The sequence below is a fragment of the Scyliorhinus torazame genome, chromosome 17 (assembly GCF_047496885.1).
Source record: "Scyliorhinus torazame isolate Kashiwa2021f chromosome 17, sScyTor2.1, whole genome shotgun sequence".
Taxonomy (NCBI): Eukaryota; Metazoa; Chordata; class Chondrichthyes; order Carcharhiniformes; family Scyliorhinidae; genus Scyliorhinus; species Scyliorhinus torazame.
The window spans coordinates 640518-665698 of record NC_092723.1 but is presented as its reverse complement, the minus strand read 5'-3'; the positions used below and the strand labels follow the sequence as shown (position 1 = coordinate 665698).

The following is a 25181-nucleotide window of genomic DNA, read 5'->3' as shown; positions in this document are numbered from 1 at the left end:
ACCGCAACAACCAACTGGACTGAAACCGCCACAACAACAAACTGGACTCAAACCACCGCAACAACCAACTGCACTCAAACCGCCACAACAACAAACTGGACGCAAACCGCCACAACAACAAACTGGACTCAAACCACCACAACAACCAACTGGACTCAAACAACCGCAACAACCAACTGGACTCAAACAACCGCAACAACCAACTGGACCCAAACCACCACAACAACCAACTGGACTCAAACAACCGCAACAACCAACAGGACTCAAACAAGCGCAACAACCAACAGGACTCAAATAACCGCAACAACCAACTGGACTCAAACAACCGCAACAACCAACTGGACCCAAAGCACCACGACAACCAACTGGACTCAAACCACCGCACCAACCAACTGGACTGAAACCGCCACAACAACAAACTGGACTCAAACCACCGCAACAACCAACTGGACTCAAACAACCGCAACAACCAACAGGACTCAAACAACCGCAACAACCAACTGGACCCAAACCACCACAACAACCAACTGGACTCAAACCACCGCACCAACCAACTGGACTCAAACCGCCACAACAACAAACTGGACTCAAACCACCGCAACAACCAACCGGACTCAAACCACCGCAACAACCAACTGGACTCAAACCACCGCAACAACCAACTGGAGTCAAACCACCGCAACAACCAACTGGACTCAAACCACCGCACCAACCAACTGGACTCAAACCACCGCAACAACCAACTGGATTCAAACCACCGCAACAACCAACTGGAGTCAAACCACCGCAACTACCAACTGGACTGAAACCACCGCAACAACCAACTGGATTCAAACAACCACAACAACCAACTGGAATCAAACCACCGCAACAACCAACTGGACTCAAACCACCGCAACAACCAACTGGACTCATACCACCGCAACAACCAACTGGACTCAAACAACCGCAACAAACAACTGGACTCAAACCACCGCAACAACCAACTGGACTCAAACCACCACAACAACCAACTGAACTCAAACCACCGCAACAACCAACTGGACTCAAACCACCGCAACAACCAACTGGACTCAAACTACCCCAACAACCAACTGGACTCAAACCACCACAACAACCAACTGGACTCAAACCACCGCACCAACCAACTGGAGTCAAACCACCGCAACAACCAACTGGATTCAAACAACCACAACAACCAACTGGACTCAAAACACCGCAACAACCAACTGGACTCAAACCACCGCAACAACCAACTGGACTCAAACCACCGCAACAACCAACTGGACTCAAACCAGCGCAACAACCAACTGGACTCAAACCACCGCAACAACCAACTGGACTCAAACCACCGCAACAACCAACTGGACTCAAACCACCGCAACAACCAACTGGACTCAAACCACCTCAACAACCAACTGGACTCAAACAACCGCAACAACCAACTGGACTCAAACCACCGCAACAACCAACTGGACTCAAACCACCGCAACAACCTACTGGATTCAAACCACTACAACAACCAATTGGACTCAAACCACCACAACAACCAACTGGATTCAAACCACTACAACAACGAACTGGACTCAAACCACCGCAACAACCAACTGGACTCAAACTACCGCAACAACCAACTACACTCAAACCACCGCAACAACCAACTGGACTCAAACCACCACAACAACCAACTGGACTCAAACCACCACAACAACCAACTGGACTCAAACCACCGCAACAACCAACTGGACTCAAACCACCGCAACAACCAACTACACTCAAACCACCGCAACAACCAACTGGAATCAAACCACCACAACAACCAACTGGACTCAAACCACCACAACAACCAACTGGACTCAAACCACCGCAACAACCAACTGGACTCAAACCACCGCAACAACCAACTGGACTCAAACCACCGCAACAACCAACTGGACTCAAACCACTGCAACAACCAACTGCACTCAACACTGAAACAACCAACTGGGCTCAAACCACCGCAACAACCAACTGGACTGAAGCAAGACTTCATCTGGTGCGGGAAAGAAAAGACGCTCAGATAAATGAAAACCAGGGCCAGGATTCTGCATTTTTGAGACTGAGTGTTATCGGCAATGCAGCAATCATGGACTTTCACGGCTGCAAAGCTGGCGCCGCACCTGGACCGATTCAGCGACCTTTGAGGGGCTAGCGCCGGCACCACGTGGAACACAATCGATTCCAATGAAAAACGGCGTGGGGTTTGCCAGGTTCAAGATTGACACGCAGGAGTCTGACAAGCTGCAGCTGCATATACACACTTCACTCCCCACACTCACCATCCCAGCCAACAGGATGGCATTGGTTGCGCTGGAACAGGCCCATCCCGTTGATGGGTTGGCTGAGGCCAGAGGGTACATAGAGTAGCCTGGGGGGTGACCAACATAACTCGTGGCCCGAAGTTCACAATGAGCTGTTAGTGACCTGCGCAGCTGCATGGCTACCTTGCCGGCTGTGGCAATGGTGTGCCCACGGGAGGGTTTAAACTAGTATGGCAGGGGGTGGGCACAGGAGCAATAGGTCAGAAGGTGAGAGCATTGAGGGAGAACTAGGGAATAGGGACAGTGTGGCTCTGAGGCAGAGCAGACGGGGAGAAGTTGCTGAACACAGCGGGTCTGGTGGCCTGATGTGCATATGTTTTAATGCAAGGAGCATTACGGGTAAGGCAGATGAACTTAGAGCTTGGATTACTACTTGGAACTATGATGTTGTTGCCATTACAGAGACCTGGTTGAGGGAAGGGCAGGATTGGCAGCTAAACGTTCCAGGATTTAGATGTTTCAGGCGGGATAGAGGGGGATGTAAAAGGGGAGGCGGAGTTGCGCTACTTGTTCGGGAGAATATCACAGCTATACTGCGAGAGGACACCTCAGAGGGCAGTGAGGCTATATGGGTAGAGATCAGGAATAAGAAGGGTGCAGTCACAATGTTGGGGGTATACTACAGGCCTCCCAACAGCCAGCGGGAGATAGAGGAGCAGATAGGTAGACAGATTTTGGAAAAGAGTAAAAACAACAGGGTTGTGGTGATGGGAGACTTCAACTTCCCCAATATTGACTGGGACTCACTTCGTGCCAGGGGCTTAGACGGGGCGGAGTTTGTAAGGAGCATCCAGGAGAGCTTCTTAAAACAATATGTAAACAGTCCAACTAGGGAAGGGGCGGTACTGGACCTGGTATTGGGGAATGAGCCCGGCCAGGTGGTAGATGTTTCAGTAGGGGAGCATTTCGGTAACAGTGACCACAATTCAGTAAGTTTTAAAGTACTGGTGGACAAGGATAAGAGTGGTCCGAGGATGAATGTGCTAAATTGGGGGAAGGCTAATTATAACAATATTAGGCGGGAACTGAAGAACATAGATTGGGGGCGGATGTTTGAGGGCAAATCAACATCTGACATGTGGGAGGCTTTCAAGTGTCAGTTGAAAGGAATACAGGACCGGCATGTTCCTGTGAGGAAGAAAGATAAATACGGCAATTTTCGGGAACCTTGGATGACGAGTGATATTGTAGGCCTCGTCAAAAAGAAAAAGGAGGCATTTGTCAGGGCTAACAGGCTGGGAACAGACGAAGCCTGTGTGACATATAAGGAAAGTAGGAAGGAACTTAAGCAAGGAGTCAGGAGGGCTAGAAGGGGTCACGAAAAGTCATTGGCAAGTAGGGTTAAGGAAAATCCCAAGGCTTTTTACACGTACATAAAAAGCAAGAGGGTAGCCAGGGAAAGGGTTGGCCCACTGAAGGATAGGCAAGGGAATCTATGTGTGGAGCCAGAGGAAATGGGCGAGGTACTAAATGAATACTTTGCATCAGTATTCACCAAAGAGAAGGAATTGGTAGATGTTGAGTCTGGAGAAGGGGGTGTACATAGCCTGGGTCACATTGTGATCCAAAAAGACGAGGTGTTGGGTGTCTTAAAAAATATTAAGGTTGATAAGTCCCCAGGGCCTGATGGGATCTACCCCAGAATACTGAAGGAAGCTGGAGAGGAAATTGCTGAGGCCTTGACAGAAATCTTTGGATCCTCGCTGTCTTCAGGGGATGTCCCGGAGGACTGGAGAATAGCCAATGTTGTTCCTCTGTTTAAGAAGGGTAGCAAGGATAATCCCGGGAACTACAGGCCGGTGAGCCTTACTTCAGTGGTAGGGAAATTACTGGAGAGAATTCTTCGAGACAGGATCTACTCCCATTTGGAAGCAAATGGACGTATTAGTGAGAGGCAGCACGGTTTTGTGAAGGGGAGGTCGTGTCTCACTAACTTGATAGAGTTTTTCGAGGAGGTCACTAAGATGATTGATGCAGGTAGGGCAGTAGATGTTGTCTATATGGACTTCAGTAAGGCCTTTGACAAGGTCCCTCATGGTAGACTAGTACAAAAGGTGAAGTCACACGGGATCAGGGGTGAACTGGCAAGGTGGATACAGAACTGGCTAGGCCATAGAAGGCAGAGGGTAGCAATGGAGGGATGCTTTTCTAATTGGAGGGCTGTGACCAGTGGTGTTCCACAGGGATCAGTGCTGGGACCTTTGCTCTTTGTAGTATATATAAATGATTTGGAGGAAAATGTAACTGGTCTGATTAGTAAGTTTGCAGACGACACCAAGGTTGGTGGAATTGCGGATAGCGATGAGGACTGTCTGAGGATACAGCAGGATTTAGATTGTCTGGAGACTTGGGCGGAGAGATGGCAGATGGAGTTTAATCCGGACAAATGTGAGGTAATGCATTTTGGAAGGTCTAATGGAGGTAGGGAATATACAGTGAATAGTAGAACCCTCAAGAGTATTGAAAGTCAAAGAGATCTAGGAGTACAGGTCCACAGGTCATTGAAAGGGGCAACACAGGTGGAGAAGGTAGTCAAGAAGGCATACGGCATGCTTGCCTTCATTGGCCGGGGCATTGAGTATAAGAATTGGCAAGTCATGTTGCAGCTGTATAGAACCTTAGTTAGGCCACACTTGGAGTATAGTGTTCAATTCTGGTCGCCACACTACCAGAAGGATGTGGAGGCTTTAGAGAGGGTGCAGAAGAGATTTACCAGAATGTTGCCTGGTATGGAGGGCATAAGCTATGAGGAGCGATTGAATAAACTCGGTTTGTTCTCACTGGAACGAAGGAGGTTGAGGGGCGACCTGATAGAGGTATACAAAATTATGAGGGGCATAGACAGAGTGGATAGTCAGAGGCTTTTCCCCAGGGTAGAGGGGTCAATTACTAGGGGGCATAGGTTTAAGGTGAGAGGGGCAAGGTTTAGAGTAGATGTACGAGGCAAGTTTTTTACGCAGAGGGTAGTGGGTACCTGGAACTCGCTACCGGAGGAGGTAGTGGAAGCAGGGACGATAGGGACATTTAAGGGGCATCTTGACAAATATATGAATAGGATGGGAATAGAAGGATGCGGACCCAGGAAGTGTAGAAGATTGTAGTTTAGCCGGGCAGCATGGTCGGCACGGGCTTGGAGGGACGAAGGGCCTGTTCCTGTGCTGTACATTTCTTTGTTCTTTGTTTGTTCTTTACATGTCCAACCTGACCCCACAGCCCACCTCCTGGCCACCCCCCCCCCCCCACCGCAACCCCCCCTCGCCCTGGCAGACGCCCCCCCCGGCCAGCGGCACAATTCTCAGCAAACTGTGACGATGTTGGACACTTTCCGTACCCGCTCTCTCTCCCTCAGCAGCCACCACGCCATCGGGAACTCGGCCCACCGGACTGGGAGAATCCCGGGGGTCCCAGGGAGTACCGGGTCAGGCCCGCTAATGATATGCAAACAGTGTTTACTGTACGTGCATTCAGAATGCATTGATGTAGCTGTTGAGTTGACGGAGTATTGCGATTTGTTGTCAAATCGCCACCCGCCGCGATCTCAGCATCAGAACCAATCTCCGCCCAATTGCGTTTCCCGATTTTGGTGTCAGCCAAGGGAGAATCACGCCCCATGACTTTGAGGCCAGAGGACCATTGGTGGGCCTGGGTCCTCCGGTCCCCATAAAGCTAGTTGTAGCCACTCCCGCTTTCAACATTTACCCCCATCCCTTCATGTGAGATCTCACAGCTCCAGGGTCCCGGGTTCAATTCCGGCCTCGGGTGACCGTCTGTGTGGAGTTTGCATGTTCTCCCCGTGTCTGCGTGGGTTTTCTCCGGGTGCTCCGGTTTCCTCCCAAAGTCCAAAGATGTGCATATTAGGTGGATTGGACATAGAGGCACAGAGTCATAGATGTTTACAGCATGGAAACAGGCCCTTTGGCCCTGCTTGTCCATGTCGCCCAGTTTTATCAGTAAGCTAGTCATGGTAAATTGCCCTGAGTGTTCAAAAGGTTAGGTGGGGTTTCTGGGGTACAGGGATGGGGTGGAGATATGGGCTGAAGTACGGGGCTCTGTCCAAGGGCAGGTGCAGACTCGATGGGCCGAATGGCCTCCTTCTGCATTGTGAATTCTATGATTCTATGAACCATCTCTCTACCACCTACCCGTGAGGTGCTGATGTTCAACAGCTACCCAATTCTCCCAGGCTCCATCACTCTGCACCCTCTTCGCAAATGGAAAATGGAGCAATTATATTGAAATGCTACCTGAAGGTAAATAACCCCAGGCCTGAAACTGAGGCCATTGAACTCGTTTTGCACTTGCCCATCCCTGCCTACCTGACATCCCCTTTCTGTGTGATTAAGGGGAAATTAATACTCAGATCCAGAAAATGATTATTAAATAATCTATTAAATCAACTAATCGACTTAAACTTTTAATAGTAATTCACTGAATTTACCAATAATCCTGCACAGTGTCTGATGGTCGTTAATACCGTCCTTCAGACTATGTTGTGTAAACAGCTGGGATATTTAGCATTTTGGTAGCATGGCGCCATTCAGGAAAGGTTCTTTGCGGGCCACGCGGTGCCGATGGAGCCAGCATGTGAACGTTAGCCTATCAGGTGTTAAGATGCAGACCTGGCTCTTGGAGTTTGGTCATAGTTAGTTTGGGAGTCGAGGGGACTGGACATGTGTGGGATTGGACTGTTCTGTTTATAAAGTTCCTCTTTGTTAAATAAATGTGAATTAACCTTGCCTGGTCGCTTACCTTGCAAACAATAAACATCCTCTGTTGTTTGTCCATAGAATCACTCCCGAGACACTGTGAAGGAAAGCATGATTGAAATGCAGAAGCAGAAACTCAAGTATGAGCTTGTTGCGAAGGAAACACTTCAGAGAACAATCAAAGAGAAAATGGCCGTTGAAGAAATTTTGGCCAGTGCACAGGTAAGAGAGAAAGTTAAAGTCCAGAGCGATTGAGAGCTCATAGAATCCCTGAAGTACAGGAGGCCATTCAGCCCATCAAGTCTGCACCGACCCGACTTCCGGGTGCGGCGATGACCAGCTGAGTCGCACGTTTCGTCAGCTCCCGGTGAAACGGACTTTTGGGCTCTTGATAGGAACCCCAACGGCAATTTTGACGGCTAAAAACACTGTGCGGTAAACCAGAAGGGAATCCCCCCTGGAAAAGGATGAAAAAAGGAGGAGAAAGTGGCCGGATTGCAGTGGATCCTTTAGAACAGCGGCAAGGAAGGCAAGCAAAAACCAAGATGGCGTCGGAAGGTGGCAGTTTAACATGGGGCCCTGAACAACAAGAGTTCTTGAAATGCTGTGTGGAAGAGCTCAAAAAGGAAATGAAGAAAGAGCTGTTGGCCCCGATACTACAGGCGATCGAAGGGCTAAAGGAGGAACAAAAGACCCAGGAGCGGGAGCTTCGGGTCGTGAAGGCAAAGGCAGCCGAGAATGAGGACGACATACAGGGCCTGGTGGTGAAGACGGAGACGCATGAGGCACATCAGAAACGATGTGTGGAAAGGTTGGAGGCACTGGAGAACAACGCAAGGAGGAACAACCTGAGGATTCTTGGTCTTCCTGAAGGTGCGGAGGGAGCGGACGTCGGGGCATATGTGAGCACGATGCTGCACTTGTTAATGGGAGCGGAGGCCCCGGCGGGTCCGCTGGAGGTGGAGGGAGCATACCGAGTGATGGCGCGAGGACCGAGAGCAGGAGAAATTCCCAGAGCCATAGTGGTGAGATTCCTCCGTTTTAAGGATAGAGAAATGGTCCTTAGATGGGCAAGGAAAACTCGGAGCAGTAAATGGGAGAACGCGGTGATCCGCGTTGATCAAGACTGGAGTGCGGAGGTGGCGAGAAGGAGGGCGAGCTTTAATCGGGCCAAGGCGGTGCTTCATAAAAAGAAGATAAAATTTGGAATGCTGCAACCGGCAAGACTGTGGGTCACATATCGAGGGAGGCACCACTACTTTGAGACGGCGGATGAAGCGTGGACTTTTATTGTGGAAGAAAAACTGGAATGAGCGGGTTATTAAAAAGAACGTTTGAACAAAGTGGTGGGGCGAATGTGGGGGGCGAAGAGGGGGGTTAAAAAGGGGGGAAAGAGGAGTTTTATGTACTAATCCTGCGATGTGGTAACTTTTCTCTCTTCCACAGGTGGTGATGGGGGAGGAGGGGAGGTGGAGGAGATGGGGCGTTGGCCATTGGGGGCGGGGCCAAGGGAGAAGCGCGGGCTTGGTTCCCGCGCTATGATAATCATGGTGGGAATAGAGAAGCAGGAAGGAGGGGGCGTCGCACGGTGCGGGCCGAGGTCACGGGGGGAAGCCGAGGTCGGCCAGAGTTTGCTGACTTCTGGGAGCAACATGGGGGGAGTAATTACGCTAGCGGGGGATCTAGCGGGGGGGTGGGAGGGGCGAATTACTGGGTTGCTGCTGCTGGAGAGAGGGGGGAGCTGGTATGGGAGGGGATGGGCGGGGGGGGCACCGCCTGGGGGAGATACAGCTGCGTGGGAACCGGGTGAGGAGCTGGAAAAAGGGGATGGCTAATCGACAAGGGGGGGGTAGGAAGCCCCCCAACCCGGCTGATTACGTGGAACGTGAGAGGGCTGAACGGGCCGATAAAGAGGGCACGGGTACTCGCACACCTTAAGAAACTTAAGGCAGATGTGGTTATGTTACAGGAAACGCACCTGAAACTGATAGACCAGGTTAGGCTACGCAAAGGATGGGTGGGGCAGGTGTTCCATTCGGGGCTAGATGCGAAAAACAGGGGGGTGGCTATATTAGTGGGGAAGCGGGTAATGTTTGAGGCAAAGACTATAGTGGCGGATAACGGGGGCAGATACGTGATGGTGAGTGGCAAACTACAGGGGGAGACGGTGGTTTTGGTAAACGTATATGCCCCGAACTGGGATGATGCCAATTTTATGAGGCGGATGCTAGGACGCATTCCGGACCTAGAGATGGGAAAGCTGATAATGGGGGGAGATTTTAATACGGTGTTGGAACCAGGGCTGGATAGGTCGAAGTCCAGGACTGGAAGGAGGCCGGCAGCAGCCAAGGTACTTAAAGATTTTATGGAGCAGATGGGAGGTGTAGACCCGTGGAGATTTAGCAGACCTAGGAGTAAGGAGTTCTCGTTTTTCTCCTATGTCCATAAAGTCTACTCGCGAATAGACTTTTTTGTGCTGGGAAGGGCGTTGATCCCGATGGTGAGGGGAACGGAGTATACGGCTATAGCCATTTCGGATCACGCTCCACACAGGGTAGACTTGGAGATAGGGGAGGAAACAGGAGGGCGCCCACCCTGGAGAATGGACATGGGACTAATGGCAGATGAGGGGGTGTGTCTAAGGGTGAGGGGGTGCATTGAAAAGTACTTGGAACTCAATGATAATGGGGAGGTCCAGGTGGGAGTGGTCTGGGAGGCGTTGAAGGCGGTGGTTAGAGGGGAGCTGATATCAATAAGGGCACATAAAGGGAAGCAGGAGAGTAAGGAACGGGAGCGGTTGCTGCAAGAACCTTTGAGGGTGGACAGACAATATGCGGAAGCACCGGAGGAGGGACTGTACAGGGAAAAGCAAAGGCTACATGTAGAATTTGACTTGCTGACTACGGGCACTGCAGAGGCACAATGGAGGAAGGCACAGGGTGTACAGTACGAATATGGGGAGAAGGCAAGCAGGTTGCTGGCACACCAATTGAGGAAAAGGGGAGCAGCGAGGGAAATAGGGGGAGTGAGGGATGAGGAAGGAGAGATGGAGCGGGGAGCGGAGAGAGTGAATGGAGTGTTCAAGACATTTTATAAAAAATTATATGAAGCTCAACCCCCGGATGGGAGGGAGAGAATGATGGGCTTCTTGGATCGGCTGGAATTTCCCAAGGTGGAAGAGCAGGAAAGGGTGGGACTGGGAGCGCAGATCGAGGTAAAAGAAGTGGTGAAAGGAATTAGGAGCATGCAGGCGGGAAAGGCCCCGGGACCGGATGGATTCCCAGTCGAATTCTATAGAAAATATGTGGACTTGCTCGCCCCGGTATTGACGAGGACCTTTAATGAGGCAAAGGAAAGGGGACAACTGCCCCCGACTATGTCTGAAGCAACGATATCGCTTCTCTTAAAGAAGGAAAAGGACCCGCTACAATGCGGGTCCTATAGACCTATTTCCCTACTAAATGTAGATGCCAAGATCCTGGCCAAGGTAATGGCAATGAGAATAGAGGAATGTGTCCCGGGGGTGGTCCACGAGGACCAAACTGGGTTTGTGAAGGGGAGACAGCTGAACACGAATATACGGAGGCTGTTAGGGGTAATGATGATGGCCCCACCAGAGGGGGAAACGGAGATAGTAGTGGCGATGGATGCCGAGAAAGCATTTGATAGAGTGGAGTGGGATTATTTGTGGGAGGTGTTGAGGAGATTTGGTTTTGGAGAGGGGTATGTTAGATGGGTGCAGCTGTTGTATAGGGCCCCGATGGCGAGCGTGGTCACGAATGGACGGGGATCTGCATATTTTCGGCTCCATAGAGGGACAAGGCAGGGATGCCCTCTGTCCCCATTATTGCTTGCACTGGTGATTGAGCCCCTGGCGATAGCGTTGAGGGGTTCCAAGAAGTGGAGGGGAGTACTTAGAGGAGGAGAAGAACACCGGGTATCTTTGTATGTGGACGATTTGCTACTATACGTGGCAGACCCGGCGGAGGGGATGCCAGAAATAATGCGGATACTTGGGGAGTTTGGGGATTTTTCAGGGTATAAATTGAACATGGGGAAAAGTGAGTTGTTTGTGGTGCATCCAGGGGAGCAGAGTAGAGAAATAGAGGACCTACCGCTGAGGAAGGTAACAAGGGACTTTCGTTACCTGGGGATCCAGATAGCCAAGAATTGGGGCACATTGCATAGGTTAAATTTAACGCGGTTGGTGGAACAAATGGAGGAGGATTTCAAGAGATGGGATATGGTATCTCTGTCACTGGCAGGGAGGGTGCAGGCGGTTAAGATGGTGGTCCTCCCGAGATTCCTCTTTGTGTTTCAGTGCCTCCCGGTGGTGATCACGAAGGCTTTTTTTAAAAGGATCGAAAAGAGCATCATGGGTTTTGTGTGGGCCGGGAAGACCCCGAGAGTGAGGAAGGGATTCTTACAGCGTAGCAGGGATAGGGGGAGGCTGGTACTACCGAGCCTAAGTGAGTATTATTGGGCCGCTAATATTTCAATGGTGAGTAAGTGGATGGGAGAGGAGGAGGGAGCGGCGTGGAAGAGATTAGAGAGGGCGTCCTGTAGGGTGACTAGCCTACAGGCTATGGTGACAGCCCCATTGCTGTTCTCACCGAGGAACTACACCACAAGCCCGGTGGTGGGGGCTACACTGAAGATTTGGGGACAGTGGAGACGGCATAGGGGAAAGACTGGAGCCTTGGGGGGGTCCCCGATAAGAAACAACCATAGGTTTGCCCCGGGGGGAATGGATGGGGGATATGGAATGTGGCAAAGAGCAGGAATAACGCAACTGAAAGATCTGTTTGTGGATGGGAAGTTCGCGAGTCTGGGAGCGCTGACCGAGAAATATGGGTTGCCCCAAGGGAATGCATTCAGGTATATGCAACTGAGGGCTTTTGCGAGGCAACAGGTGAGGGAATTCCCGCAGCTCCCGACACAAGAGGTGCAGGACAGAGTGATCTCAAAGACATGGGTGGGGGATGGTAAGGTGTCAGAACTCTATAGGGAAATGAGGGACGAAGGGGAGACTATGGTAGATGAACTAAAAGGGAAATGGGAAGAAGAGCTGGGGGAGGAGATCGAGGATGGGCTGTGGGCAGATGCCCTAAGCAGGGTAAACACGTCGTCCTCGTGTGCCAGGCTAAGCCTGATTCAGTTTAAGCTATTACACAGGGCGCATATGACTGGAGCACGGCTCAGTAAATTTTTTGGGGTGGAGGATAGGTGTGCGAGGTGCTCGAGAAGCCCAGCGAATCATACCCATATGTTTTGGTCATGCCCGGCACTACAGGGGTTTTGGATGGGGGTGACAAAGGTGCTTTCAAAAGTAGTGGGGGTCCGGGTCGAACCAAGCTGGGGGTTGGCTATATTTGGGGTTGCACAAGAGCCGGGAGTGCAGGAGGCGAGAGAGGCCGATGTTTTGGCCTTTGCGTCCCTAGTAGCCCGGCGCAGGATATTGTTAATGTGGAAAGAAGCCAAGCCCCCGGGGGTGGAGACCTGGATAAATGACATGGCGGGGTTTATAAAGCTAGAGCGGATTAAGTTCGTTCTAAGGGGGTCGGCTCAAGGGTTCACCAGGCGGTGGCAACCGTTCGTCGAATACCTCGCAGAAAGATAGATGGAATGGAAAAAAGAAGGCAGCAGCAGCAGCCCAGGATCGGAGGGGGGGGGGGGGGATTGGGGGGGGGGGGGGGGGAGGAGGAACCAGAAGGACTCTCAGGGTTGTTAATATATACTGTATAATATGTATAGGTCGTTGCGACAGATAATTATATATTGGACTGTTAAATTATATTTTTGGAGAGTGTTACTTGTGATAAGGCAGTTGCCAATTAGGGTTAGTTTTCATTTTTGTTATTTATTATTTATTCATTTTTTGTTTATAAAATAGGTCATTGTTATTTGTGTTGTTATAATATTGTGTAAAGGATGCACAATGTACTGTGTTGGTTGACCAAAAATTTTCAATAAAATATTTATTAAAAAAAAGTCTGCACCGACCCTTTGGATGTGCACTCTACCCGCACCCACTTCCCTCCTATCCCCGAAACCTAACCTGCACATTCCTAGACACGAAGGACAATTTAGAATGGCCAATCCACCTGACCTGCACATCGTTTGGGGCTTGGAGGAAACCCACGCCGACGCGGGGAGAAAGTGCAAACTCCACACAGACAGTCACCCGAGATCGGAATTGAACCTGGGACCCTTGTGCTGTGAGGCAGGAGTGCTAACCACTGTGCCATCGGGAGTCTCCGTCCCGCGCTCCCGCCTGCATTGGGAATCTCCGTCCCACGCTCCCGCCGGCCTCGGGAATCTCCGTCACGTGCTTCCACCGGCCTCGGGAATCTCCGGCCCGTGCTCCCGCTGGCATTGGGAATCTCCGTCCCGCGCTCCCGCCGGCATCAGGAATCTTTGTCCCGCGCTCCCGCCGGCATCGGGAATCTCCGTCCCGCGCTCCCGCCGGCATCAGGAATCTTCGTCCCGCGCTCCCGCCGGCATCGGGAATCTCCGTCCCGCGCTCCCGCCGGCATCAGGATTCTCCATCCCGCGCTCCCTCAGGCCTCGGGAATCTCCGTTCCGCGCTCCCGCCGGCATCGAGATTCTCCGTCCCGCGCTCCCTCCGGCCTCGGGAATCTCCGTTCCGCGCTCCCGTCGGCATCGGGAATCTCCGTCCCGTGCTCCCGCCGGCATCGGGAATCTCCGTCCCGCGCTCCCGTCGGCATCGGGAATCTCCAACCCGTTCTCCCGCCGGCATCGGGAATCTCCGCCCCGCGCTCCCGCCGGCATCGGGAATCTCCGTCCCGCGCTCCTGCCAGCATCGGGATTCTCCGTCCCGCGCTCCCGTCGGCATCGGGAATCTCCGCCCCGCGCTCCCGCCGGCATCGGGAATCTCCGTCCCGCGCTCCCGCCAGCATCGGGATTCTCCGTCCCGCGCTCCCGTCGGCATCAGGATTCTCCGTCCCGCGCTCCCGCCGGCATCGGGAATCTCCGTCCCGCGCTCGCGCTGGCATCGGGATTCTCCGTCCTGCACTCCACCCGGCATCGGGATTCTCCGTCCCGCGCTCCCGTCGGCATCAGGATTCTCCGTCCCGCGCTCCTGCCGGCATCGGGAATCTCCGTCCCGCGCTCCCGCTGGCATCGGGATTCTCCGTCCTGCACTCCACCCGGCATCGGGATTCTCCGTCCCGGCAGCCTGTGAATGGGGTTTCCCCTTGTGCGCACCTCCACTCCGTCGGGAAATCCGCCCATTGGGCGGGATTCTCCGCCAACGGGATTCTCCGTTTTGCCAGTGCCGGGGGGGTTTCCCGACGACGTGGGGCTACCCCACAATGGGAAACCACATTAACCAGCTTGCGTAACGGAGAATCCAGCCCATGTTTGATTTGATTTCCACATCTTCACATTAGCAAAGCACCAGTGGAGAGGGTAACAAGGTCAAATCATAGCCAGGAGGGCCTGAATTCATCAATACTTTACTAATCTCACCATTGATCCTCTTTGGAACAGTGGATTTGGAAGCTGGATAAATCCTGCCTGTTTGTGTTTGCAGAGATCACTGAGCGAAGCAGAAGGAGAATCCGCTCACTGGAAAGGGCAATGTGGTCGAGCTCAGGCAGATTGTGCTGAGCTGACCCTCAGACACCAGGAGACCACTGACCAATTACACATTTCCCAGGGCAAACTACAGGTATTTTAATGTCATAACATCAGTGATTTTAAAAATATGTCTGATTACAGAATTAGCTTAAATTTACAACATATAGAATTGATGAAATTGCGCTGTTTGACAAAGTGGAGATTTCCAAATTGTTGTTACTGAACATCCTTTGGCTTTAATAGGGGATGTGAGCATTGCTGGGCCAGCATTTATTGCACAGCCCTAATTGCCCTTGAACAGAATGGCTGTGACCCTATTTCAGGAGAAATCTAAGAGTTAACCACATGGGTGTGGGTCTGAAGTCACATGTCGGTCAGACCGGGTGGGGATGGCAGATTTCCTTCGCCCAAGAACATTAACTGCCCGACTGATGGTTTTTCACCTCAACTGTGGCACCTGGAGAGGGGCTGAATGGGGGGCAAGATCACGGAGACAGAGGGAGGTCAGAGGTTAAGTCACTCCACACACTCTCATACAGCTCTGATCAGATAGTTACCAATTAACAGTGCTCTGACTGTGAGATGTGGCAGGTCCGGGAGGCTTCCAGCGTCCTGGATGGCTTCATCTGCAGAAAGTGCACCCAACTGCAGCTCCTCACAGACCGCATGGTTCGGTTGGAGCAGCAATTGGATGCACTTAGGAGCATGCAGGTGGCAGAAAGCGTCATAGATCGCAGTTATGTAAGTGTGGTCACACCCAAGGTGCAGGCAGAGAAATGGGTGACCACCAGAAAGGGCAGGCAGTCAGTGCAGGAATCCCCTGTGGTTGTCCCCCTCTCGAACAGGTATACCCCTTTGGATACTGTCGGGGGGGATAGCCTATCAGGGGAAAACAGCAGCAGCCAGAGCAGTGGCACCACGGCTGGCTCTGATGTTCAGAAGGGAGGGTCAAAGCGCAGAAGAGTAATAGTTATAGGGGACTCTATAGTCAGGGGAACAGATAGGCGCTTCTGTGGACGTGAAAGAGACTCCAGGATGGTATGTTGCCTCCCTGGTGCCAGGGTCCAGGATGTCTCCGAACGGGTAGAGGGAATCCTGAAGGGGGAGGGCAAACAGGTAGAGGTCGTTGTACATATTGGTACTAACGACATAGGCAGGAAGAGGCATGAGGTCCTGCAGCAGGAGTTCAGGGAGCTAGGCAGAAAGTTAAAAGACAGGACCTCGAGGGTTGTAATCTCGGGATTACTCCCTGTGCCACGTGCCAGTGAGGCTAGAAATAGGAAGATAGAGCAGACAAACACGTGGCTAAACAGCTGGTGTAGGAGGGAGGGTTTCGGTTATCTGGACCACTGGGAGCTCTTCCGGGGCAGGTGTGACCTGTATAAGATGGACGGGTTGCATCTAAACCGGAGAGGCATAAATATCCTGGCCGCGAGATTTGCTAGTGTCACACGGGAGGGTTTAAACTAGTATGGCAGGGGGGTGGGCACGGGAGCAATAGGTCAGAAGGTGAGAGCGTTGAGGGAGAACTAGGGAATATGGACAGTGTGGCTCTGAGGCAGAGCAGACGGGGAGAAGTTGCTGAACACAGCGGGTCTGGTGGCCTGAAGTGCATATGTTTTAATGCAAGGAGCATTACGGGTAAGGCAGATGAACTTAGAGCTTGGATTAGTACTTGGAACTATGATGTTGTTGCCATTACAGAGACCTGGTTGAGGGAAGGGCAGGATTGGCAGCTAAACGTTCCAGGATTTAGATGTTTCAGGCGGGATAGAGGGGGATGTAAAAGGGGAGGCGGAGTTGCGCTACTTGTTCAGGAGAGTATCACAGCTATACAGCGAGAGGACACCTCAGAGGGCAGTGAGGCTATATGGGTAGAGATCAGGAATAAGAAGGGTGCAGTCACAATGTTGGGGGTATACTACAGGCCTCCCAACAGCCAGCGGGAGATAGAGGAGCAGATAGGTAGACAGATTTTGGAAAAGAGTAAAAACAACAGGGTTGTGGTGATGGGAGACTTCAACTTCCCCAATATTGACTGGGACTCACTTAGTGCCAGGGGCTTAGACGGGGCAGAGTTTGTAAGGAGCATCCAGGAGGGCTTCTTAAAACAATATGTAAACAGTCCAACTAGGGAAGAGGCGGTACTGGACCTGGTATTGGGGAATGAGCCCGGCCAGGTGGTAGATGTTTCAGTAGGGGAGCATTTCGGTAACAGTGACCACAATTCAGTAAGTTTTAAAGTACTGGTGGACAAGGATAAGACTGGTCCGAGGATGAATGTGCTAAATTGGGGGAAGGCTAATTATAACAATATTAGGCGGGAACTGAAGAGCATAGATTGGGGGCGGATGTTTGAGGGCAAATCAACATCTGACATGTGGGAGGCTTTCAAGTGTCAGTTGATAGGAATACAGGACAGGCATGTTCCTGTGAGGAAGAAAGACAAATACGGCAATTTTCGGGAACCTTGGATGACGAATGATATTGTAGGCCTCGTCAAAAAGAAAAAGGAGGCATTTGTCAGGGCTAAAAGGCTGGGAACAGACGAAGCCTGTGTGGCATATAAGGAAAGTAGGAAGGAACTTAAGCAGGGAGTCAGGAGGGCTAGAAGGGGTCATGAAAAGTCATTGGCAAATAGGGTTAAGGAAAATCCCAAGGCTTTTTACACTTACATAAAAAGCAAGAGGGTAGCCAGGGAAAGGGTTGGCCCACTGAAGGATAGGCAAGGGAATCTATGTGTGGAGCCAGAGGAAATGGGCGAGGTACTAAATGAATACTTTGCATCAGTATTCACCAAAGAGAAGGAATTGGTAGATGTTGAGTCTGGAGAAGGGGGTGTAGATAGCCTGGGTCACATTGTGATCCAAAAAGACGAGGTGTTGGGTGTCTTAAAAAATATTAAGGTAGATAAGTCCCCAGGGCCGGATGGGATCTACCCCAGAATACTGAAGGAGGCTGGAGAGGAAATTGCTGAGGCCTTGACAGAAATCTTTGGATCCTCGCTGTCTTCAGGGGATGTCCCGGAGGACTGGAGAATAGCCAATGTTGTTCCTCTGTTTAAGAAGGGTGGCAGGGATAATCCCGGGAACTACAGGCCGGTGAGCCTTACTTCAGTGGTAGGGAAATTACTGGAGAGAATTCTTCGAGACAGGATCTACTCCCATTTGGAAGCAAATGGACGTATTCGTGAGAGGCAGCACGGTTTTGTGAAGGGGAGGTCGTGTCTCACTAACTTGATCGAGTTTTTCGAGGAGGTCACTAAGATGATTGATGCAGGTAGGGCAGTAGATGTTGTCTATATGGACTTCAGTAAGGCCTTTGACAAGGTCCCTCATGGTAGACTAGTACAAAAGGTGAAGTCACACGGGATCAGGGGTGAACTGGCAAGGTGGATACAGAACTGGCTAGGCCATAGAAGGCAGAGGGTAGCAATGGAGGGATGCTTTTCTAATTGGAGGGCTGTGACCAGTGGTGTTCCACAGGGATCAGTGCTGGGACCTTTGCTCTTTGTAGTATATATAAATGATTTGGAGGAAAATGTAACTGGTCTGATTAGTAAGTTTGCAGACGACACAAAGGTTGGTGGAATTGCGGATAGCGATGAGGACTGTCTGAGGATACAGCAGGATTTAGATTGTCTGGAGACTTGGGCGGAGAGATGGCAGATGGAGTTTAACCTGGACAAATGTGAGGTAATGCATTTTGGAAGGGCTAATGCAGGTAGGGAATATACAGTGAATGGTAGAACCCTCAAGAGTATTGAAAGTCAAAGAGATCTAGGAGTACAGGTCCACAGATCACTGAAAGGGGCTACACAGGTGGAGAAGGTAGTCAAGAAGGCATACGGCATGCTTGCCTTCATTGGCCGGGGCATTGAGTATAAGAATTGGCAAGTCATGTTGCAGCTGTATAGAACCTTAGTTAGGCCACACTTGGAGTATAGTGTCCAATTCTGGTCGCCACACTACCAGAAGGATGTGGAGGCTTTAGAGAGGGTGCAGAAGAGATTTACCAGAATGTTGCCTGGTATGGAGGGCATAAGCTATGAGGAGCGATTGAATAAACTCGGTTTGTTCTCACTGGAACGAAGGAGGTTGAGGGGCGACCTGATAGAGGTATACAAAATTATGAGGGGCATAGACAGAGTGGATAGTCAGAGGCTTTTCCCCAGGGTAGAGGGGTCAATTACTAGGGGGCATAGGTTTAAGGTGAGAGGGGCAAAGTTTAGAGTAGATGTACGAGGCAAGTTTTTTACGCAGAGGGTAGTGGGTGCCTGGAACTCACTACCGGAGGAGGTAGTGGAGGCAGGGACGATAGGGACATTTAAGGGGCATCTTGACAAATATATGAATAGGATGGGAATAGAAGGATACGGACCCAGGAAGTGTAGAAGATTGTAGTTTAGTCGGGCAGTATGGTCGGCACGGGCTTGGAGGGCCGAAGGGCCTGTTCCTGTGCTGTACATTTCTTTGTTCTTTGTTCTTTGTAAACCAGGAGCCAAACCTAATAATGGGCCAGAGATTTCAGGATGGTTCATTGTGCAGGCAAACACAGGCTTACGCGCGCGACGCGGCATGGCATGATTTTCAGTGGTAAGTTCTCAGTTTGAGACCTTCCCCACCCCCGCCAGTGATGTAATCAGGTTCATGCCCAGAATTTAAATGTATTGTAATCATTACATGCTTAACACCGTTGCTGTCGACGCATTGGTTGTTTCTCCTGCCCAACCAGTGTGAGTCGATACTGGTTTTGATAACGAGTCGTGATGACCACACCAGGGGTGCTGAGAGGAGTATGCCCCCTGGTGTTGACGGACTTGGCAGAGCACTACCGCCTAGCACCCTGCCAGTGCTGACCTCGCTGTGACAGGTTGGCAATGCTGGGGGCGGGTTCTGTGTGTCGTCTGATTGGGGTTACTTCCTTTCTGTGTTGGCGGGGGGGGGGGCTATGTATGGTGAGGGACGGCTTGTGCCTGCATTCGGGGTCAGGGGGTGGCGAAGACCATGAGGGGTCCTGCCAATGCTGGCGAAAGGGTGGGGGGTCAGGTCATCCTGATGCTTGCCTGGTGTGGGGGGAGAGTCCGGACCTAGTTATTTAACTGCCTTTGCCTTTCATCAATAAACCCCTCGGATAACTACCGGAAGCCTCCAATGTGTCTGCAGCACCACATTGGTGACAAGGCCAAAACATTTCAATTGCAGCTGACAGTTGTCGTGGATCGAGGGGGAAAGAAGGAAACAGAAAAACTCCAGCAAGAGTTGGAATCACTTAAACCAGGAGTGGGAATGATTATCATTGGGAAACAAGACCCCTTTGGTCAAGGGGTTGATTTATGGAGTCAGTACATCGTACGGCTCAGTTTTCTCTTTACCGTGAATAAGACCACAGATGAGGACGGCAGAAGGTGATACTTTTGCCGGTCCAGACATATCATTTTATTCGGAACCTCACGTCCTCGGATGCACCAAACTCGAAGGCCTTTGATCAGACAATGAAATTGGTCAAAGAACATTTCAACCCATTGCTTTCGGTTATCCTCCAACGTTATAAGTTTATCTCTGCAGTGAGGGGCCATGAAGCGTCTGTCTCAGCTTCATAGCCAGACTGAACACTATGAGTTCAGACCACATTCAGCGCCATGTTGCGCAACCAGCTGGTTTGTAGGGTCCAGAGCCTTAATATCCAGAAGAAGCTAGTGGTAGAAATCACAATCATGTTGGAGAAAGCGATCGAGTTGCTCAGGTGACAGAGTTGTGGTAGTCACCACTTTTGTATTATATTGTATATATGGGTATTACGGTAAGGCCCCTGTACTACAGGTACGGGGGTAGATCTCTGCCTGCTGGCTCCGCCCAGGAGGCGGAGTATAAATGTGTGTGCTCTCCGAACAGCAGCCATTTCATAAGCTGCTGTAGGAGGCCACACATCTCTGTGTAATAAAACCTCGATTACTCTCTACTCTCGTCTCGTCATAATTGATAGTGCATCAAGAGTGAGCCGAAAAAGGGGCCATGGAGCTTCAAAGCATGTCTAAAGAGGAGGTTAACCTAGTACGGGGCAGTATGGCCCCGAGGTCTGCGGCGGATCGACAGACACGGCTCAGAGCCAGACACGGTCCTCGGGACAGGACTCAAACCCAAGGAACGGGAAGAAATTGGAGCCTCAAACCCAATCTGAGGTGAACTGCTATCACTGCAGGAGGGTTGTCATACCAAGGAGACCTGCTATGTTCAGGAGTTCATGTGCTTCCATTGCTACTGAAGTGGGCATGCTTCAGCACATTGTCGAGTGTCAATGTAAAATAAACCAGCAGCAGTCCACAACACCGTGGAACATATTGGAGAAGAGTTGTTGAGAAGAGAATGTGACGCATTGGCTGAATGCAGTCCAATTGAATAAAACGGCTCAGCTTAAAATTGCCTTAAGGGTAAATGGCAAACCCATAAAAATGGAAGTCGACACAGGGGCTTCGGTGACTGGAGTGGGTGGACAGACCTTTCAATATCTGTCTTCAGGAACACAGGGCTAGATTCTTCGCAGCCCCGCACCGCAATCGCGTTTGGCTCGGGGGCGGAGAATTCACTTTCACGCCGTAATTGGGCCCGGCGCTGGTTGGCGATTCTCTGGGACCCGAAAATCGTCGTGACCACGGAGTACGCCGCGCGGCTGGGGGCCCATTGACAGAGGACCGCCCAGCAATCCTCCGCTCCCGACCGGCTGAATTCCCGACGGCGTGGAACGAATCACCTATTGCCGGTCAGGATGCTGGCGTGGCGACTGGGGACTCAGTCCGCGGCCGCCCTAGTCGGGGGCAGGGGGGACCGGACACCGCGGGGGGGGTGCCCTTATAGGCGGTCCGGGGTTAGATCTCCATGGTTTGACGCTTGGTCACGCGGCCGATCGGGGGGATTCTCATTTTTACACCTGGCTCCGCGGTCTGAGTCCACCATCGCGCTCGGCGCAGCCGCTGGAGGCCGCCGCCGTGCACATGCGCGGACTCCAAACCAGAAGTGCGGGGCCCGTATCCGCAGCTAAAGCTGTGGGATTTATTCCGGGTCTCTGCTAGCCCCCTGCAGGGTATTGAATTAGCTCAACCTGCTTCTCGGAGTTTCTGGAGTAAAACTCCACTGTTTTCACGCCGGCGTGGGGACAGAGTCCCATTTTGGGAGAATCCAGCCAACAGTCTTTAAGCTTAAAGAGTACGACAGCCAAGCTTTCGAGCGGGGGGTTTTGAAGATCCTCAGAACAGCCAAGACCCAGTGGCCGACAGAGGGCAGGAGGGCAGGGGGCCAATCTGCCTTTGGTTGTCATGGAAGGATAAAGGCCAGTCTGTTGTGAAGAGATTGGTTACAGAAGATTCGGCTCAACTGACTGGAAACCTTCATAATATCAGACAGCATCCTCCAAGATGTCTTAAGGAGATATGAAGACCTCCACAAAGAATTGGGTTGGATCGAGGGCGAAAAAGCCAAGACATATGTCAATCTGGATCCAACACCCAGGTTCTTCAGAGGCAGACCAGTGCCATACGCATTGAAGCAGACGTTTGAAGCAGAGCAAAAGACATGAGATGGAGCTGGGTATAATCAAGCCAGTTCATTTTTCAGAGTGGGCCGCACCAATAATCCCTGTCTTCAAACCTGATCGGTCAATAAGGATTTCTAGGGACTATAAACTGACCATAAATCAAGCTGCCCAGGTAGATCGGTATCCTCTACGCCAAGCTGGTGGGAGGCTTCACCTATTCAAAACTGGGCTCAGCTACACCTACCTGCAACAAGAATTGGATGAAGAATCTCAGAAGTTTGCTACAATCAATTCCCATAAAGGCCTCTTCCAGAATTCCAGACTACCATTCAGCATTGCTTCAGTCTGCGCAATCTTCCAGCGCACAATGGAAAATCTTCTCCAGGGAATTCCCAGGATGATGGTTACCTTGTTGATGTGCTATTCACCGGCACTACACCAGAAGAACACGTGGCCAGCCTAGAGGAAAAATTAAAGATGAAGGGGGGTCCACCTAAAATGCAAAAAATGTACTTTTCCGGCCCCTGGAGTGACCTTCTAGGGTTTTACGTTGATGTGACACGGCTTCACCCTTTGGAAGAAAAGTCAAGGCCATATGAGGCATCCCTGCACCAAAACAAATCCTTTCTTGGTATGGTTAATTATTATGCAAGGGGCAGCACGGCGGCATAGTGGGTTAGCCCTAAGAGATGGTGCAGGAGGGAGGGGGTTCAGATTTTTGGGACATTGGGACCGGTTCTGGGGGAGGTGGGACTACTATAAATTGGATGGTCTACACCTGGGCCAGACTGGAACTAATGTCCTTGGGGGTGCTTTTGCTAACGCTGTTGGGGAGGGTTTAAACTAATGTGGCAGGGGGATGGGAACCAAATGAGGAGTTTAGTGGACAGTAAGGAGGTAGTAACTAAAGCGCGTAAGGAACTAGATCATGAAGTCAGTGTGACTATGGGGAAGAGTAGGCAGGGAGCAGATGATGAATGCAAAGGGACTGGTGGTCTGAGGTGCATTTGTTTTAATGCAAGAAGTGTAGTAGGTAAGGCAGATGAACTTAGGGCTTGGATTAGTACCTTGGAGTATGATGTTATTGCTATTACTGAGACTTGGTTGAAGGAAGGGCATGATTGGCAACTAAATATCCCAGGATATCGATGCTTCAGGTGGAACAGAGAGGGAGGCAAAAGGGGTGGAGGAGTTGCATTACTGGTCAGAGAGGATATCACAGCTGTGCTGAAGGAGGGCACAAGCAGTGAGGCGATATGGGCAGAGCTCAGAAATAGGAAGGGTGCGGTAACAATGTTGGGGCTGTACTACAGACCTCCCAACAGCGAGCATGAGACAGAGGTAGGGGCTGGTTTAGCACACTGGGCTAAATCGCTGGCTTTTAAAGCAGACCAAGGCAGGCCAGCAGCACGGTTCAATTCCCGTACCAGCCTCCCCGAACAGGCGCCGGAATGTGGCGACTAGGGGCTTTTCACAGTAACTTCATCTGAAGCCTACTTGTGACAATAAGTGATTTTCATTTCATTTCATTTCAAATATGTAAACAGATTGTGGAAAGATGTAGGAGCAACAGGGTGGTGGTGATAGGAGATTTTAATTTTCCCAACATTGACTGGGATACACTTAGTGTCAGAGGTCTAGATGGAGCAGAATTTGTAAGGAGCATCCAGGAGGGTTTTCTAGAGCAGTATGTAAATAGTCCAACTCGGGAAGGGGCCATATTGGACCCGGTATTGGGGAATGAGCCCGGCCAGGTGGTTGAAGTTTCAGTCGGGGATTACTTTGGGAATCGTGATCACAATTCCGTAAGTTTTAGAATACTCATGGACAATGACGAGAGTGGTCCTAAAGGAAGAGTGCTAAATTGGGGGAAGGCCAACTATACCAAAATTCGGCAGGAGCTAGGGAATGTGGATTGGGAGTAGCTGTTTGAAGGTAAATCCACATTTGATATGTGGGAGGCTTTTAAAGAGAGGTTGATTAGAGTGCAGGACAGACATGTCCCTGTGAAAATGAGGGATAGAAATAGCAAGATTATGGAACCATGGATGACAGGTGAAATTGTGAGACTAGCTAAGAGGAAAAAGGAAGCATACATAAGGTCTAGGCGACTGAAGACAGACGAAGCTTTGGAAGAATATCGGGAATGTAGGACCAATCTGAAACGAGGAATCAAGAAGGCTAAAAGAAAAATAGCTTTAGCAAACAGGGTTAAGGAAAATCCCAAAAACTTTTATTCATATATAAGGAGCAAGAGGGTAACGAGAGAAAGGGTTGGCCCACTCAAGGACAAAGGAGGAAAGTTATGCGTGGAGTCAGAGAAAATGGGTGAGATTCTTAACGAGTACTTTGCATCAGTATTCACCAAGGAGAGGAACATGACGGATGTTGAGGTTAGGGATAGGTGTTTGATTACTCTAGGTCAAGTCGGCATAAGGAGGGAGGATGTATTGGGTATTCTAAAAGGCATTAAGGTGGACAAGTCCCCAAGTCCGGATGGATCTATCCCAGGTCACTGAGGGAAGTGAGAGAGGAAATAGCTGGGGCCTTAACAGATATCTTTGCAGCATCCTTGAACATGGGTGAGGTACCGGAGGACTGGAGAATTGCTAATGTTGTCCCCTTGTTTAAGAAGGGTAGCAGGGATAATCCAGGTAATTATAGACCGGTGAGCCTGACGTCAGTGGTAGGGAAGCTTCTGGAGAAGATACTGAGGGATAGGATCTATTCCCATTTGGAAGAAAATGGGCTTATCAGTGATAGGCAACATGGTTTTGTGCAAGGAAGGTCATGTCTTGCCAACTTAATAGAATTCTTTGAGAAAGTGACAAAGTTGATTGATGAGGGAAGGGCTGTAGATGTCATATACATGGACATCAGTAAGACATTTGATAAGGTTCCCCATGGTAGGCTGATGGAGAAAGTGAAGTCTCATGGGGTCCAGGGTGCACTAGCTAGATGGAAAAAGAACTGGCTGGGCAAC

The 25181-nt window shown here is 50.8% G+C and overlaps 1 protein-coding gene across 2 annotated transcripts in view; it reads left to right on the top strand.

The window, feature by feature from the left end:
* Positions 1 to 25181, top strand: part of traf3ip3 (TRAF3 interacting protein 3) — a 154861-nt gene that overhangs the window by 93317 nt on the left and 36363 nt on the right. For both annotated transcript variants that reach the window (XM_072479882.1, XM_072479883.1), the window contains exons 9-10: positions 7148 to 7288; positions 14622 to 14759. In XM_072479882.1, the coding sequence (XP_072335983.1) occupies positions 7148 to 7288; positions 14622 to 14759 (279 nt within the window). The remainder of the gene's footprint in view (positions 1 to 7147; positions 7289 to 14621; positions 14760 to 25181) is intronic.